The 18,045-nt window shown below is 37.1% G+C and overlaps 1 protein-coding gene across 1 annotated transcript in view; it reads right to left on the bottom strand.

Moving 5' to 3' along the window:
* Positions 1 to 18,045, bottom strand: part of MMP16 (matrix metallopeptidase 16) — a 284,119-nt gene that overhangs the window by 9,795 nt on the left and 256,279 nt on the right. Inside the window, exons 8-9 of the mRNA XM_070630346.1 lie at positions 15,653 to 15,803; positions 6,623 to 6,738 (exon numbers count right to left, since the gene is read on the bottom strand). Of these exons, the coding sequence (XP_070486447.1) occupies positions 6,623 to 6,738; positions 15,653 to 15,803 (267 nt within the window). The remainder of the gene's footprint in view (positions 1 to 6,622; positions 6,739 to 15,652; positions 15,804 to 18,045) is intronic.

Here is an 18,045-nt window from a genome sequence, read left to right as displayed (position 1 = left end):
AGATGTATTTTAAGGCCTCTCAATTTTCGTAGGAAGAAGACACCATTCTCAGCTCAGCTGTCTGTTGAGATGGATGTGGCTTCTGTGCTCAAGGAACCGTGCCCTGAGGCCCAAGGAAAGCTCAGCTAAGAAAGAAACGTCCTCTGCAGAGCAGTGTTGAAAGACCCCGCCGTACACACCTACTCCCGCTCTCCCTAAGAGAGAGAAGGTTTAGCTTCCTTAGAGGATCCCTGGCAGAGAATCACACATCAGTGTGATGATGTCAAACTACACTGGAAGATGCTGATACAGTGTTACCCACTGCTGCTGCGGGTGAGCACCTGGATGTAAGATACATTGTAGGGAGGCTCCTCTGAAACCCCTCCCCGGAAATTTCTACGCAACTTTGCATGGGAAATAGCTGTGCTCCTTCCAAACAATAGGTGTGCTTTGTCATTTGGACAAGACAGCTCAACAAATCATAAATCATGAAACGAGAGATGTTTTCCTTTGTCTGCTGAAGATTTTAATAAGAAAATAGGCACTTCTAGTATCTTGTGCGCTAACCTCATTTCTGACTCTAGGTCATGCCCATTTTGCCTCTTCTCCTTTTGTCCTTATCATTTAACTTCCTTATTTACTTAGTTTATGTTAAAATCATGTTAAATTTAACTAGCTGCATTTTATAGAATTTCTAAAGCCGTTGTTAATCCTTTTCTTTAATTCTTCCAACTAACATACATTTCCTGGGGGAGGAGGTGGTATGCGCCAGGCTCAAGTCACTAGCACTACACGTGATTTATGGTCCATTATGTTGCGGACACAGATAACAGACTTTGCAAGCTTGTAACAATTAAACTACAAATACGTGTATTTTTCTTAGGACTGTTCTCTATAATTTTTTGCTGTTTTTGTTGGGCACAGATTTTTCTTTCTGTCCATCGCTCTTTCATGTCAAGTTTCTTTGTGACTACCTTCCTTGGACTTAATTTTTGCTTTGAGATAAAATTCATGAAACCAAGAAGAAATGTTTTAATGTTAAAATTATGTAAAAACTATATTTTGGAGCTATTTATTTTGAAAAATATACTTACTTTAGAGTTAATAAGCATTAACGAGGGCTTTCTTTTTCCTATATTGTTGAGTACTTATTAGAAAAGAAGCACTGTGTTAAAAACTCAGCAAATGACATCTTTTAATCTTCATAACCACTCTGTCAGGTGGTTTAATTACCTATACGTTTCAGGCAAAGATGCGAGGCTCAGAAATAAAATACTATGCCCAAGACCTGGGGAAAGCAGGATTTAAATCTTGGTCTATTTCTAGAGCCCGAACACTGAATGATTTTTCTAAGACTGGGTCCTTTAGTGATCTCTTGTCTTTTAACAATCACTCCTTGGCTAAACATCACAGGTTGTGACAGTTGCCACTCCTGAAACAAAACAACCTCTGACACGTCTCCAAAAATTTCAGCTCGGATAGATCATCACTTCAGGTCACTGCATTTTGGAAATCATTCTGTTCAATGCCATAAAAATCTGCTGTTGCTTTTAGTTTCGAAGGGCAGTTTTGCAATCAGAGCATCTTGCCAAGTGAAAACAGGTGTATGTAGATTCAGATTTTTCTGCAGGGAGCTGGTATTTGGTCACGCTAATGAAACCCAATGTAATTACTCAACAAGCTTGGATGAAGAAACGTTCAGGGCCTGCCAAGTGGCAGAACATTATATGATCATAGTTGAATAACAGCACTGATCTAGAATTAAAGAGACCTTCAAAACACGTGAAAAGACTTCTTACTTATATTTATAACCTGGAAACCAACAGCTGGAAGTGTCCTCATCCTTAATTTTTCATCAAAGCTAATTACTATGGAGCTGCTGGGTATCTCACAAAAGTTCAGAAGTTTCCATTTTCATGTTTATCAGGTGTGTAGGCCAAATTTTATGTAGCACACTCCATGCACAGGAGTAGAATTGTAGTTTACTGAATAAACTTGTTAGAGATAAGAACTCTAATAAGTAGGAATTAAAGAACAAAAGCATTGGAAAAAAAGTAGCCTGAAATCTTGGTAATAGAAATCTGCCAAACTTTGATCCCGCAAAATTCATCTCATTCAATAATTTAGGTTTGCTGTTTTTTTCCGTATATGAAATGTCGGTTGAGGAAATGTTTATGAACTCCTATTTTTTTCCTTTTTACAAGTGCCTTTGATGTTATAATCTTGTAGATGCTGTGCTTGTTGAGTACTTCAAATGATTCTAACCTGAATTATTATTTTTTCAGAAATCCTGATAAAGAACTCAGTGAGGTTGTAACGTATTATTTGATGACCTTTTTTCTCTTGTATTTGACTAGGTTATACTGGTGACATCCCTATTGCTTAGTCCAAACTGTAATGAGACACTGTCCACAATAGCTTTCTGGTTATAACTTAGTGGATGTTCTGGATGGCAGTGCGTATGTGTTCTTTCTATTCTCCACTCTTATATGTTTATTAAGAAGGTAATTAATGTTTAATAAATGTGAATGAATAAACTGAATCTTGTGGAAATATTTGTTTGAATCACACTTGTGGATTTTCACAGAGTAAGAGAAGGGGGGAGAATTAATACACCAAATCAAGAGATTTAAGGGTCAAAACTATTTTAACAGGCTAAAAGTGGGGCTGTAATAAAATGCAACAATGTTAAAAGCAGAATCTTGCATTAACTCTAAAATTGCATTTTCTAAGGAGAGAATATAGAATACCTAGGAGGTGGAGTTTGACAGCAATTAACGTGGAAACAATCTGAAGGAGGGCAGATGCAATGATGCTTTACTACAATTTTAGTGTATGTTAAACTCTCATGTCGTTGCTTAAAACACTGTCAAACAGCGAGTGTTAAGAAGAAATCATTCAACTATATACTGCATGAGTCAGAGATCACCTGGATTATTGTGGTTATTTTCGGGGGCTAAAAGTAAAGAGGAAAATAAGAAAATTGTTAGATTAAGATGGTTACAGGGGAAAACCAAGAGGATGATGGCTCCAGAAGCTGCTCTCTGAGAAAGGCTGGGTCTGTCTAGTATGAGAAAATGAACAATTCAGCCTGACACGGCAGATCACCAATTACTTTAATAATACAATATAGAAAAAGACTTTTTAACTTTTCCTCTTTGGAGACAGTGTGCTAGAACACATTCACTGAGACTAGAACGTTCTAGCTCCAAGCCTTAGATATAGAATCCTACCACTTTTATGATCGTAGGTTCCTTAAACTAGCCGATGTTGGTTTCCTCATTTATAAAAAATAATAAATGAGGTAAAGAGGTAATTGTGTTGCACAATTAAATTAGATGAGAAGTTTAAGTAGCACAACTTATTCATGGTAGGCACTCAATAAATGGAACCAAGTATTCATATTTCATGGGCAAGGTAGCAGAATTAATACCAATAGGTATTACAGGAAGGCATATTCCACCTTGATGTGAAAAACATCCTTCAAAAATCTATAGCTGAATTTTAAGCTTGTGGACTTTTTTGGTTTTGACAATTACCATTAGGAGAGGATTCTGAGGAAGAAATTCCTACATTGGCGGAAGAGAGGATTGGAGAAAACATTCCAAGGCTCTATCATCTCTGACTTGTGACTATCAAATATCATATGCATGGATTTATCTTTACAGGGAATTACTTTGAGTCTAAATATAAATACAAATGTGTGTTTAATAATTTGAGCTTTCTCTCTTTCATAACAAATGTGAGGAAAGAAATTGTGCAAAATTAGAGTTTAAGGTAAGAAGCCACAAGCATGAGATCTGAGTAGAGAATAGAAAGTGGAGAACTCGCTGTTGGTAGACTATTTAGAACAATACCTTCCAGACTGGCTCATCTTGCTACTCTCCAGAACAAGGGTTCCATAAAAATAGATCTCCTCCACTTCAGGGAGTGAACTTTTGGAGAATGGAAGGAATAAAATTAAGCTTCAGCAACAATATTTATTGAATGGTCACTCTGTGACTGCCTGCAAAGAGTCTACACTGGAGAGGACAATGTGCATACAAGCTGATCGTTGTAATAGGAGATTTTGAGTGCAAGGGGTAGGGTACCAAAAAAGTATATTCAAGGAAGATTTCCTGAAAGATGAAAAGTGAGCTCAACATTGAAGGATATCAAAGATGGGGCTGGACCAGGTAAGGTCCAGAAGACACGGATTTTTTGAAATTTTATCTGTAGTATTTTGTCATTTGTAAGCACTGATTTTCCCAACATGCTTTGTTTCTCTGTCAGTATTTTACAAAGTTATTCTTTGCTATGTGAAAAGAAAACATTAAATTATGAATATAAGGAAACCATTTTTCTTCTTAGGAAATTTACCCTTGAGCTGAGAAGATGGTGGGAAAGTGCTCAGGGAAATATGCTCGGCATTCTCAGTTCTTTTTTGTACAACACACAAAAGTGAGTAAATGTGAACTTTCATAGAGGTGGAAATTGATAGCATTTTGTTAATTATGTTATTATAACAAAAATAATACAATATTTTAATTTAAAAAATTTTAATGTGTTGCTTCATAGTTGTTTAGAAGTAATTTATAAAAGTTACACAGTTCAGAATATACTCTTCAGCACAATTTCACTGATTTATATTGAATGAATATTATTAACTTTTCAGATGGACAAGGATATGAAAAATCATGGGGGCAAGGGGCAACAAGAAGATTTTTTCTGTCATTTTCACATAATTACGATTTATTTCCAGAGAAATGAAATAAAATCTCAGATATTAGCCTTGTGAAAAGAAACAGGGAAAATGGAAACAGTCCATATGCTAAGAAATTAAGATTATGTGTATTTTCTCAATCTTTTGAAACAATTATCACTTATTTGAAGTTATTTTTACTACAAAAGTTATGCTCATTTTAGAAAATTAATAAAGACAAGAAATGAAAATGTATTATGAAATTTGCTAGAGTTAATCACTAGTAAGACCTTAGCTTAATTTTCTTTGCATATATTTTTGTATCGTGTGGGATAACCTTTACTGGAGGCAGGTTTTAGCAGTGGTAAGACTTCACAAACCTTAGCTAGAGTTGATTTTATCTGGGTTGGAACACCCTTTAGTCTAAACTCAAGAAATTACCTTTCCCTAACCCCGAGCTTCTTCCTTGCTGACAGCTCTAATTCTTAGAGGAGAGCTCAGTTTTCTGCCTTCCATGTCATTATCTTTCACATTTTATTTTTTCATTTCTTTGTCCTTTTCATCTGCATCTTCATAGTTTCTCAAGTTTTTTGGCCACATTATTGATTTGATTTTACTGCCTTCATGTGACTGCATTCTGACTTCCTTCATTTTCTTATTGATTTCCTTTTTATCTCAGATGCTTAATCTCCATCTCCCCTCTCCCATGGATTTTTGCTTTTGTCACGTTCAGGCTATACCTTAACTCGGTCCTTTAATTCTCTGAACCAATAGAATATACAAATAACAATAATTCTCAGCCAGTGTTATGGCCAGGGCTTCAAGGGCGTGTTGGACTGAATCTGGGATAATGTGGGACATTATCACACAGAAGGTAGTCTATCATTACAGGTAACAATAGTCAAAGCACAGGTGTGTACTCTGACTTTTCTGACTGAAATTCATTCATCCCAGGTCACAGTTCCTCCAAGTTTATGCACAGCGTAAGGTTTTCTTAAACTCTGGCAATCTGCCGATGGTCCGTCATAGTTTTAATTTTCCCTGTTTCTTCATTAAACATTTTTGCTCTTTACCCTCCCTAGTTGCATTTAATTTTGTTCCTGCAAGTGATTGTTGCATATATATTATAGACTTTTCATGCTACTGCATACCCACATAATGTATTATTTTCTTCTGGTTCCTATTATAAATCATTTGATGGGGTATGTTTTTTCTCTGTATTTCGGAATGATGTCTCTTGCTTTTCCTCTGTTCTGGAATATGGTGTACACATTTTATTTTGAATTATTATTGTTTATACCTATTCCTATTCACTAATCCCTGAGTGAAGAGAGAAATGTTCAGACTTTACATATGCCAACAGAGAGGGGAGTATGGATTATCCATCTCTTGGCTAACTTTCCACTTAGCACCTGCTGAATCCCAAATCCTGGGATGGAGAACAAGGGATGTAGGCAGCTCTCTGATCTGTTTCTTGTCGTTAAGCAAGCGTATATACTCTCTAGCCTGACTGTATGGAGCTGGGATCCTCCTTGCTCCTTGACCCTGTAAGCCAAAGGCATAGAGGAAAAACTATCACCCTCAACATGCACATTTACCAGGTGTCTCTGTGCTCAGTCTACACTTACAGCATATCTTCTCTGTGATCGGCTTCTGTCCCATGTATGTTTTTTATTATTATCTTTGCAGGAATTTTAGTAGAAAAATAGGTGAGGTTACTTCAAAGGTATCCACACCCTCCATTTCAAAAAATTAACTTTATTTTTTTCCTATAAACTAAGCTGAGGTTAAGAACATCTGGAACACAATATTAAACATCAATCTAGGAAGGAACGTTTATATAAATATAATATGATATAGCCTTAGTATGGCACTCTGTAATGATTTACTGCACCAAAATAGTAGATTGCATTATTGAAATATTAATAAACTCATGAAATATAGAAGGCACATGTTGCATACCATTTTCTTTGTGCACAAAGGCTCCCTGAGGAGATTCAGGGATGCCCTTCCAGACTGTGATTGGTTTGGGATAGCCAGGATCCATGGTTTTCATTTCTTCACTATATCTCCAATACCTAAAAAGGGTAAAAAAACAAAACAAAACAACAAGACATGCATAGGTTGGGAATTATGTATACAAACAAGACTAGCTAACATTCATTAAGTCTTTGCTCTATGCTACGTGTGCACCTGTTCATGATTTACAAAACTGATTTAAATCACCGGAAAGACAATGGACACAAAGCATTTATTCTGTGTCCTTTCCTGTAAGTTAAAAATGGGTATGTTATTGTATATTTATTGTCTGTTAAAATTAATAAAAATGCTAGTTAAGTATATTATGCTGGGTAAGCATATTTACAATTCAAAACGGCATCACCCACCTATGTATAAATCAGAGGTTTTCATGATTCTTTTTAATCTGACTTAGGCAGCAGAACACTTTCTGTGAAACAGTCTTAAGCAGAGTCTTAATTCATTTATTCATTCAACAAATATTTACTGAGTACCTCCTATGTTCCTGCATTATCATAGATGCTAGAGAACAAGCCTGAACCAGACAAACGTATCACAGCTCTCATCAGTCTTACACTTTACAGATACGCAGGGGTTATAGGTAAAAAACCAATTTATCAATAAATACATACTATGACAGCAGGTGGTAAGATCTGTTAAGAAAACAAGGCAGACAAGGTTATCTAGGAATATGGGTCAGCCATTCTAAATTAGCTGGCAGAGAGGCCCTCTCTGATAAGCTGACACTTGAGCAGCGAGCAGAAAGAAGGGAGGAGCAACACACGTAGCTTTTTGGGGAAGAAAATTCCAGGTCGAGCAACCAGTTATTGAAAGTTCCTGTGAAGGAGCTTGGAGTGCGCCAGTGTCCACGGTGAGGACAGGGAGATGAGAACTGAGTCTGCAAGGGGACATGAGGTCAGAGTGGGGACGAGCATCTCAGACTAGATAGGCCCTTGGTTTTCCTCTAAGGGAGACGTGAGGCAAACGTCGATTTTGAGCAGAGGAGCTTCAACATATGGCTTAATTTTGAAAGGAACAGGCTGCTGCTGTGAGTTAAACAGACCAAAGGAGGTAAAGGAGAGGCAGGGCTACCAGTCAGGATGTGACTGCAATGATCCCTGGGCTAGAGCGTCAACTGCAGAGTTGATGATAGTTCAAGTGATTGGAATATTATTTTGAAGAAAAAGCCCAGAGGGCTTAGTAATGGATTGAATGCAGGATGTGAACATCAGGAATTTGGGTCCTGAACATGTGGGGAATAATGTCACCATTCAGTCAAATAAGGAAGCAGGGAAGGTAAGTTGGGGTGGTGTGAGCGTCTTGAGGTGGTTTTAGGTATGTTAAATTCAGGTGCCCGCTAGATATCAAAGTTGAGTTGTTGATGAGGCAATTGGGCATATGAGCGTAGACTTCAGGGCAAGTCTTGACTGGAGTCCTCAGTGTTCAGACAGAATGACAGATAAAAGCAAAGCTTGCTAAGAGTCAGAACTCTCAGACTCTCACCCCTTCACAGGGTGGCCCTTGGGCCACTTTCACAGAATCACCAGACGTCCATGGATGAATCAGTGACCATCTGTACTTTAGATCACTCATTACTGTCTATATGTTCTAAGAGTCAAACAAAATTATGTCTTGAATGTTCAAAAAGATAGAGAAAATTGGGGTGAAACCATTGGGAATTCACAGTGATATCACCTATTTTCGGTCAGGCATGATGCTTTATGCATTATCTTACTTTAATCACAAGAAACCTATGAGACAGTCATCATTGTCCTAATTTGACAGAAGAGAATTCTTGGAGGACAATGAATGACAGGTAAGTTTACACCCAGTTCTGTCTGATTTCAGAAGTCTCCACTCTTTATTCTGTGCACACCAATTATGTTTCCCAAATTTATTTGACAAACTTTTTTTTCACTAAAAACCTCTTACATCTGCTAAAGCTAGTGTTTCACCAACACATTTTGAGAAGTAATAAATACACTTAATGCATTACTTGGAATTAGGCATTTTAGCTCAAATCGGGAAAAAAAAAATTTTCCAGTATTTTCTGGATATTTTCCTGTTCCAGCTCTGCGGAGGATCCTTTATCTACAGAGCTGTGGGATCTTGTGAAAAAGGTTTTGCTATAGGTTCCTAGAAACCTCATGCAAGCAATGTCTGGAATATTAACACTCCCTCCATCTTCAGTGTTTACATGGAAAGCAGAAAGAGATTATTTCAGGAAGTATCCCAGTAAGTAAGCTATGAGGCAGATTTCATCCAGAAAGGGAAGTACACTGTTACAGGTATGTGTCAGATTCTTATCACATAAAAGATGAAAACAGATCTGATGGAGAGATCAGGAGCTTTGTGAGAGGCACCAAGCTGGAATAATGATGACTAGGCCTCTTTTTATGAGGAAGACAAGCAGGCCAACTAATGAGTGCATTGTTCTACCCATTCTGAAGTATATTTTCTTTCACACTTTGTTCATGGAAATATCTGCTTTTAAATTAGTTTCCAATACTGCTTTCTCACACAACACTCTATGATGAATATAGAATGGTTAATGGGGTCAAGATTGCATGCAAAATCTCAAGATTTCTTCTCTTGAGTAAATATTTCAGTGGGATTTACAGTAGTCCTATATGTCGACTTGTCACTGCATTTGACCATAAAGAAAACCTCTCATGGAGAAATTGTCAAATCCATTATTTCATGGATTCTAAGAAACACTTTTTTTTTTCACATTTTACATCTCTAAAAATTGAGATGCTCCTTACAATCAACACTGTGTCAAAGTTTACTGGAAAGGGTTTTTCCCTCAATGACAGATTAAATAATGATATATATTACAATAACTGGCATTTTTAGATGACATAAACCATAACTTAAAGTGAGTGCTTAGACTTTGTTAACCTAGAAGTTTGGAATAATTTAAAATCCTAGGGACCATGGGATCACACCCTCTAGGTGATTTAAGAAAGATTACTACGTACTTAGAAACCAGGTTTGTTCCCCAAGAAATAGTCATAGCGATGTTCATGTAAGAATACCTATACTTTATGTAGTGTTTTGTAGCCATAAAGTAAATTTATATCCATACATTATTTTACTTTATTTCGCTAAAATCCCTCAAAGATCTTTTCTATTGCGTATTATAAATGTACTCTATGCTGATGTCTTAATCATAGGTTTAGTATGAATGGTCAGTCAATTCAGTCAATGATGGAGAACTGGGCAGCATATTATTCAAAGATAATGACTAGTCACATTTGCACTTTTTGAATGTTGCAGAGTTGAAACTCAACCCAACGCTTCCTGATTCAGTTTAGTATGGCTTCCTCCATGTTACTGCTAGCAATCCCCCGACTCAGCATTCTTGTACTAATCCACCTGTCATTCCTACTGCTTTGGTGCTCTCACTCAAATTCTTAATGTTCATTGTGTGAGCATAATTTTCCTTCCTCCCTTTTTCTGTCCCCTCATAGATCCATTTACCCATCACTTTTCTGAGCATCTATATTATGTGTCAGGCACATAAGATTCATTGAGATCACATTTCAGGAAAATATTAATGGAATGCGAATTTTATTATATTCTCTTATAGGAACATAATTCTGCTATGAATTTGTCCCAATAAAAGCTCTTTTCCCTCTCTTTGCTAGCAGATAATGCAAAAGGAGAATTTGGAATCATTTCACAATCTTTAAGAAACTTAACATAGGCTTGGACCCTCGAGTTATCTGCTGTGTGTCAGCTCTGATGTATATCCAATAAACTTGAATGAGATGAGAATCATCTAACTACATTCAGAGCTGCTGAACAAAAGGGGCTGAAGCTAATTCATAAATACAGGTTTGCATTTTGATTTCCAACCTATCAGAACATATTTCAACGTGAACAAAAAAGCTCATCCCACTGATATTTTTTCTCCCTGGAAAATAAGCTTATGGGTCACAGAGAATTATATTAACATATTCAGATGGAACATTGTGTAAATAAACCATTTCAGGGGGGTTATATTTAGATATTATAATGAAAAAATTTTTGGAATTTTGGGCAGGAAGATCAGCAAATGATAAAGGCTATTATAAATGAATCTTACAGTTTTTCTTCTGATATATCAGTCATCTCTACTATAGAATTCTGACTTTAAATTGCTGATTCTTAGAAGCATTATGAACCAATACTTCAAAATAAATTATGATTAGAAATGAGATTTATTCATCACTTTTTAGACTGGATCATGAGTCACAACCACAAGAGACAAAAGTTGTCCATGTAATAGTACACAACGTCTTCTTAGATTCCTTCTATGCAAAGAAAAACATAGTATAGAAAATTCTGGAATGACATACTCTAATGGGATGTTGATAGATACTGAACTTAAACTGAACGAAAATTGGCTCCAAGGGTTATTTCACATGCCCCAGCCATTTCTTCATCCTACTTTGTCTCATTTCATGACTCCAGAGTGAAGACTACTTGCTTCTGGTAAATTACTGCAAAACACAGGGCCACTTTTTTTTTCCATACTCAAATAATCACACCAAATCCCCCTCTTCAGAAGCATTATTTAAAATGCAACAGAATTGACAATATCAATTTTATACTCTGTTGGATAATGTAAAAAATACATACCTTGAGCAATCACTCATAAACACACAACTTAAGATGGAGGAAATAAACGTAGTTTTCCGTTTGACTATTAGTGGTAATAATAATAAAACAAACCAAAGTGGATCTAAATTTTGTCTCTTTTCTTTGAAAGTATCTTAAAACCCTCAATGGTTAAGCTTGGAATGAAATATAGCAACAGAGTCTCGGATATATTTGTGAGAAGATGCTGAGAGGTGGTTTAGTAACACAGCATTTTAGAGCTAAATGCTATGAGGATCAGAATGTATCTAAGTATCAAATTATAGTGTATTAAGAAAAGGGCAAGTAGGAATCTGAGGGACTGAGTTCCATGCTGCATGTGAAATACTGAAACTGGAAACTTTAATCTGAATTTGCAAATCTGTTTAAAGAACTATCATTTCATCTGCTCTTCTTTAGCTATCTTTAAATTTAGAAGATTTCATGCAGGCCCCAGCTTTTAATATAATTTAATATATCAATTACTCTCAAATCTGTGCCTTCAACCCCCCTTTCCACTCAGACGAGAACTCAATGATCCCACTACCTACTTGACTTCTCCAACTGGTGCGTAAACAGGCATCTCAATCTGAATATGGACATTTCAATCTCCTAATCCCTTCCCCCAATAATCCTCCCCCATCTGCTTTGTCTCCAGAAATGGCACCATCTACTCAATTATTTAGGTGAAAAACCTAGAAGTTATCTTTGATTTGCTTTTTCTCACCCCTAAAACCCAAGCCATGAGAAAAACTTGTTATGATTACATTCAAAATGTATCTAGGACCCATCCCTTTGCTCCATCTCCGCGGCTCCCATGTGTCCTCCAGCACTACTCAAACCAATCTCCTTCTTCCACTCTTGAAGACCATTCTTGACACAGAAGCCATAATGAAGCTTATGGATACCCATCAGGGCATGTCACTTTCCTGTTGGAAAGCCTCCAATGCCTTTCCATCGTACTCAGAATAAAATCTAGTCTTTCTCATGGTCTACAGGGCCCCACATAAATTGGTCTCCACTTACTTGACTGACCTCCTCCCCGACTCACTTGCTATACTCTAGTCACACTGTTTTCTCCGATCTGAACCTTCCAACATCATTGCTCTTGCACTGGTATTTCATCCACCAACAACACATTGTTCCGAACAGTGTCATGTGGCTGAAACTTCTCCCCACTGGAGTCCCTGCATAAGTGTCCAGTCACAAGGGAGTGACTTCCTCACTAATCTCCCAGCCACTCCTCTGTCACATCATCACCTCGTTTTATCCCTTTGTAGCATTTCCCAGTGTTAAAGTATCAGGGCCATTTATTTGTTTACTATTGTCTCCTGTAGTAGAATCTAAGGGCCACGGGGGCAGTAACTTTGTGCTCTTCTCTACTACACCATGTTTATTACCTAGCACATGTCACATAGCATGTGCTCATTTATTCAAAAAATGAATGAGGACTATGCCATGACTGGTACAGAAATCTTCAGGAGCCAGGAGTGAGAGCTACTGAAAATTCATCAGCTGTCTCACGTTCATCCTGCCACCTTGGGCATTCGGGTAGAGAAGGATGAATCCCTGGGGCATGTCCTTGAGGGTGTCTAGACTCTGGCAGGACGTGAACAAGACATAGGGCTGACAGACGGCAGCACTTGGACCAAATCTAATTTAAAGCTGTGCTTGTTTGTCTAGCAAATTACATAAATGATTCTGATTCTGAAGGCTTCTCTAGGATACTGCACTTTCCAGCTCATCGCAATCCCCACCAGTCCCCGTTGCCTTTTGCATGACAGCTGTACCGGTACTACGTACAGTATTTGCCTGACTCCTTAAAGCAATCGAGGTTTTTACACCTGGACTAGATTCTCCATAAGATTCCTTTCTGATCTGAGCCTTAGAGAAGCAGAAATCTGTTAACACTTTTTTTTTTCTTAAGCAGAAAGATGGCAGAGGGATAAGAGGGAGAAATAAGGAAAGACAAAAAAATTTTCAATATGTTTTCTCTCAAAAATATACATGGAAAATATATACAATGTTAAAATCGGTAAGTATTGTAAATATACAATGCCTATAAGGAAGAAAGACTCACTAAATTCTTCTACAAAAGTGATACTGAAATTGTTGTTTATATGTTTGAGTTAGATAGTTTAATGTCTTTTCACCTACTTTTAATCTAGAATAAATGTATTGACAAATGTTGTGACTTTGGAATTATATAATTATACGAATATGAAGTAATCTGTTTATAAAACTTCTAAAACTCATGAAATCATATATAATATCGCACATGGAAATTAACTGGGATCCTGCTTTAAATATTTTAAAACCTATAAAACCAGTCATTGAAGCAGAACTTAAAATCAAAGTATTTCTATACATTTTGTATGCAGTTTCTCAAGGAAATAAATAAACTAAAACTCCTTTTCTCATTTACTAAAGCCTTTATTCTATTATAAATGTGGCATCTAACCTTCATTGATTTCACTGATTTAAGGTGGCCCACGTTTAATTTCTAAACTTTAATCTTTCAATATAGTGCTAAATTTTTAGAACGGAAACATTTTAAAAAGTAATATCTGCACGTGTGGGGAAAAAGGTCTATCTGATAATGAAACGGCAGTTTTTATTACCATCTATAAAACCCTCATTAAGACTGTCACATGAAAGCTAAGCTTTCACGTTCTGTGCTATAGAAGTCAACTGTTCCAGTGTCTTCTCAGCCTTTTGTTTCTACCCCTTTCTGCCAAAAAAAAGCCCATACAAAAAAACCCCACACAAGTCCGTATTAAACTTAGCTCTGAAAGAGTGCATTCAAGCAATTAAAACCAGCTGAGGAATTAAACCCGCACAACCTTGAGGGCTGTTATTTTAAAGAATATAAGTCTGCAGATTTATTTTCTTTAGTGGCCACCACGCTGTGACAACCAATTTCTTCATTTTACTTTCATTTTCTACCACACTTACATCTTGTTGAGAGCCATCAACTTTTTGTGGTGATAAATAGTATCTTCTACTTTAATAGAATTTTTGTTTGATGGATCTTTTTTGTTTTGTCATTTAGTAACAAACATTTAGCAAACCTTAGTTTCATCACAGTGAATTAAAATTTATGAACATTTTGCTATAGAAGTGCATACAAATCTAATGTACAGAAACTTAGTAACAGAATAAATTTAAAAGTATACATTCTTATCCATGGAGGCAAATTACAGGATCTTTGGGTTCCCAGATAAAGCTCAACATTTGAAATCATTTGCAACTAATTTTAAACTGCAAAATAAACAAGGTTTATATCCTTACTTACTTTTCTCTGAGAGTTGGAGACATTTTGTAGGGTTATGTTAAGCTAAGATTATAAGGCAAACTCAGTACTCACTTGTCGGACATTAATGCCTGTTGTTCACACGTGTGTGTTTGTGTGTGTGCACGCGCACTTTAAATTTACTTGTAAAATGGCATACTTAAGTCCTTTACATACCAGTGAAGGTCACTTATGAGCATCACATTTTGACCCAGGTAGTAATAGTGTAATGAAAATTTGATTTTTCATCTTTATTACTATTTTTACCTAATATTAATTTAAATTAATAAAAAAAACATAGCTTCGATTTATATTTTACTCTCATATCTGTTAACAAATGGGTAGGGGTGGAACTATGTATACCTGGTAGCTACTGTAAGCCATAAAACTAATAATTCACTTAATTTTTGTAAACCCTGTTAGTAATGTCATAAAAGGAAAAGAAATGAGACAGATAACAGGGAAGGAATACTACACTTCAAGCTAAAAGCATTTAGCCCAGTGATAGTTTGGCTAGTTCATAACACCTATTTGCTGGTACCCAAATAAATAGTGTCCTAAGAAAGAAAACTCATGACTAAACTGAAGTTATTTGAAAATGTTCACAATTAACTGTGTGCAAAAATTTAACTTTGAATATGAAAGGAAAAAAAAGCCTGTACTAAAAAGTACATTTTAAATGAAGCAAGTAAAATTAACAGTAATAAAGCAAAAAAAGTAAAATAAAAAAATAAAGTAAAATTACAAGAAAATGCATTACAAGGATGCAGATACACTGCTGACACAGCCTTACAGGCATGTTAAGATTACGGAAAAGACAAAGAATATAGACCTATACACATTCATAAGAAAGGCACATTATTTGGGTATATCAGAGGAAGATTTACCTGGAATATTATTTTAAAATATGTTTAAAAAATACTTTCGATGTCATTAATTCCTGTTTACACCCGCACAATTAGATTCTATCATCAACAGTGCATGCCTAGGACAGACTAGAAATATTGACTTCTCCAGACATTAGTTAACTGCATTCCTAATGTGAAGCGTGCACTGACCTGTCCCCCTTGAAGAAATAGGTTTTCCCAACGTCCTCCCACCAAATGGCTGAGTCAATCCCATGAGGGGGAATTCCGCTTCCGAGAGTAATCAGGTCATGAGGGTAACCAGGTTGAAGAGTCGTGTCCTTGAACACCCAATATTTGTTACCTGTATGAAACAAGCACAAATACAGAATACACTGATTTAACGTCAGAAATCAGAATACACACAATGCATTTAAAATTATTTTACATGAAATAACTCAGTAGCAGTCACATCTGGAATAGCCATGTTATTTTTGAAACAACAACCTTATTTTCAAGAGTGGAGATAATGAGTAACTTCAATAACGCAATCAGCATTTGTGAATTGATTTAAGAAACAAAAAAGATCTACAACGTGCCATAAGGAAACAATTCTGAATCAAGGATGGAGGATTCTCCCTCCAGGAATCAGAGGCCGGAGTTTTGCTCAAGGCTCAACCATTCCTGTGTTTTGTGCTTTCCTATTCCCTCATATTGTTTTACTGATGATAACCTCTACTCTATTAAAGCACTTCCTCTAGGCTCCTTTCCTCTTATTAAATAAACATTCCCAGTCCCTCTAGTCATAAAGTCTTCCTGCTTTGATCCGATGCCCTCTTCCAGCTGTCACACCGCCTCTCTCTTTAAGAGTGATAACTGAGGGGAGGAGAACGTAACCCTAACCTTGTTAGGAATTGCTGGAGCACGGCGATACTAAAAAGAAAACAAACTTTAATCAGTTTTATTGCTGTTTTGAAATTATCTGCAGACAACACGGTTCCTCACGCCCTAAGGCCCTGGCCGACCGTGCCCACAGCTCCCCTGTTCCGTATGCCCCTCGAGTAGTCTACAGCCATTCCTCACTCCACTGAAAGCTGATCTAATGCCTATTGTCCACAGAAACCTTAGTCCTGGAGTCACCAATGCCTTCCAAGGAAACAACTCTCCACACTTATCTATCGACACAGTTGCCCACTTAAAGTGCTTTTCTCCCTGAGCTGCCGGAAAACCATTTTTCTTTTGTTATTATTGTTTCTCTTTCTTCTCTCCCTGCTGCTCTCTGGGCAACTTTGACTTTACTCAGTCCTTGGATGCTGACCTTTCCCAGGACTCTGTTCTCTGCCCTCTTCCCTTACTCTAAACCAGGGTGGGGGGAGGCGGGGTCACAAACTCAAATACCAAGGGCCAGGTTAGAGATGGCAGGAGCGGAGTGGTAGGTATTCAAATATTGAGACACTTCCACAAAAGCCAGTGAACGTCCATTGTCCTAAAGGCCTACCCCCTACCCTCCTTCCTGAGTCCTCTTCCCCTGGTCCTTCTGGATCTTTCTATAATCAGGCAACCTCTTACATCACTAACTCCTCCTGGGGTTAATATCTGACAAAGTAAAACAGTTAATGTCTGACAGTATCCTCCGTACTTTCTGGTTGATAGAAGGCTTTACTTTTTGTTATAATATCTCAGTACTACTCCTAGATGAGCATTATGATAAACTGCAGCATTCGTGTTATACCTAAAGGAATTAAAAAAAATTAAAACAATGTACTTACCTAAAACAACACAACACAAACCAAAAAACACACCTTCAGGCTGGATTTAGTTAGGAGTCTTTAACCAGGAGTAATGTCATTTACTCCAAGAGCTTCTACTGCCATTTGATACCATTTTAAACTAAAACAATATTTACTGAGTACCTTTCGTGTCCCAAGTATCATGTTAGGCACTAAGGATACTAACGGGAACAAGACATACCTGATCGCTACCCTGATCACCCTACATTATAGCGGATTAGGCAGATGAAAACCAAGTGTACAAAAATATAACTGCGGTAATTGGAAAACTAGTGAATGCTATGAAGGAAACACATCAGGGGCTGAGAAAAGAAGACCAAAGGGGAATTTACCTCAAGTGCGATCAGGAAAGCCTCTCTGAAGAAATAACACTTAAGCCAAAATTTAAAGAAAGAGAAGAAGATGCTATCTAAGCAAAGAATGTCAGGAAGAGCATCGCAAGCAAAGAGAGCTTGGTACGAGGAAAGAACTGAAAGACCAGGGGAGAGTCGCGAGGAGTAAGAGCCACGCCCTGAAACCTACCTGAGGGATGGGGATCTTACCTTGAGTGCACTGGGGAGCCATTAGAGAGGGTAAATTAGTGGACAGACAGGACTGCTTTATGTTTTCAAAAGATGGTTTTTCACTCTTTTGTGGAAAATGGATTATAGAGGAATGAATGGAAATGAGAAGACCTATCAGGGGCCTTCTATTAGTTGAATTATCATCAACAATTTACTTACCCTGCTTTAGTCACTGGAGATATAGGCGTGAACACGAGATAAAAAACAATACGTTAATGTAACAGTGATGGGGTAGGGGTGCTTCTTGGTATCG

This window comes from Equus przewalskii, chromosome 8 (assembly GCF_037783145.1).
Source record: "Equus przewalskii isolate Varuska chromosome 8, EquPr2, whole genome shotgun sequence".
NCBI classification, from domain to species: Eukaryota; Metazoa; Chordata; class Mammalia; order Perissodactyla; family Equidae; genus Equus; species Equus przewalskii.
The sequence above is the reverse complement of the archived record's forward strand: the minus strand, read 5'-3'. Positions and strand labels throughout refer to the sequence as shown.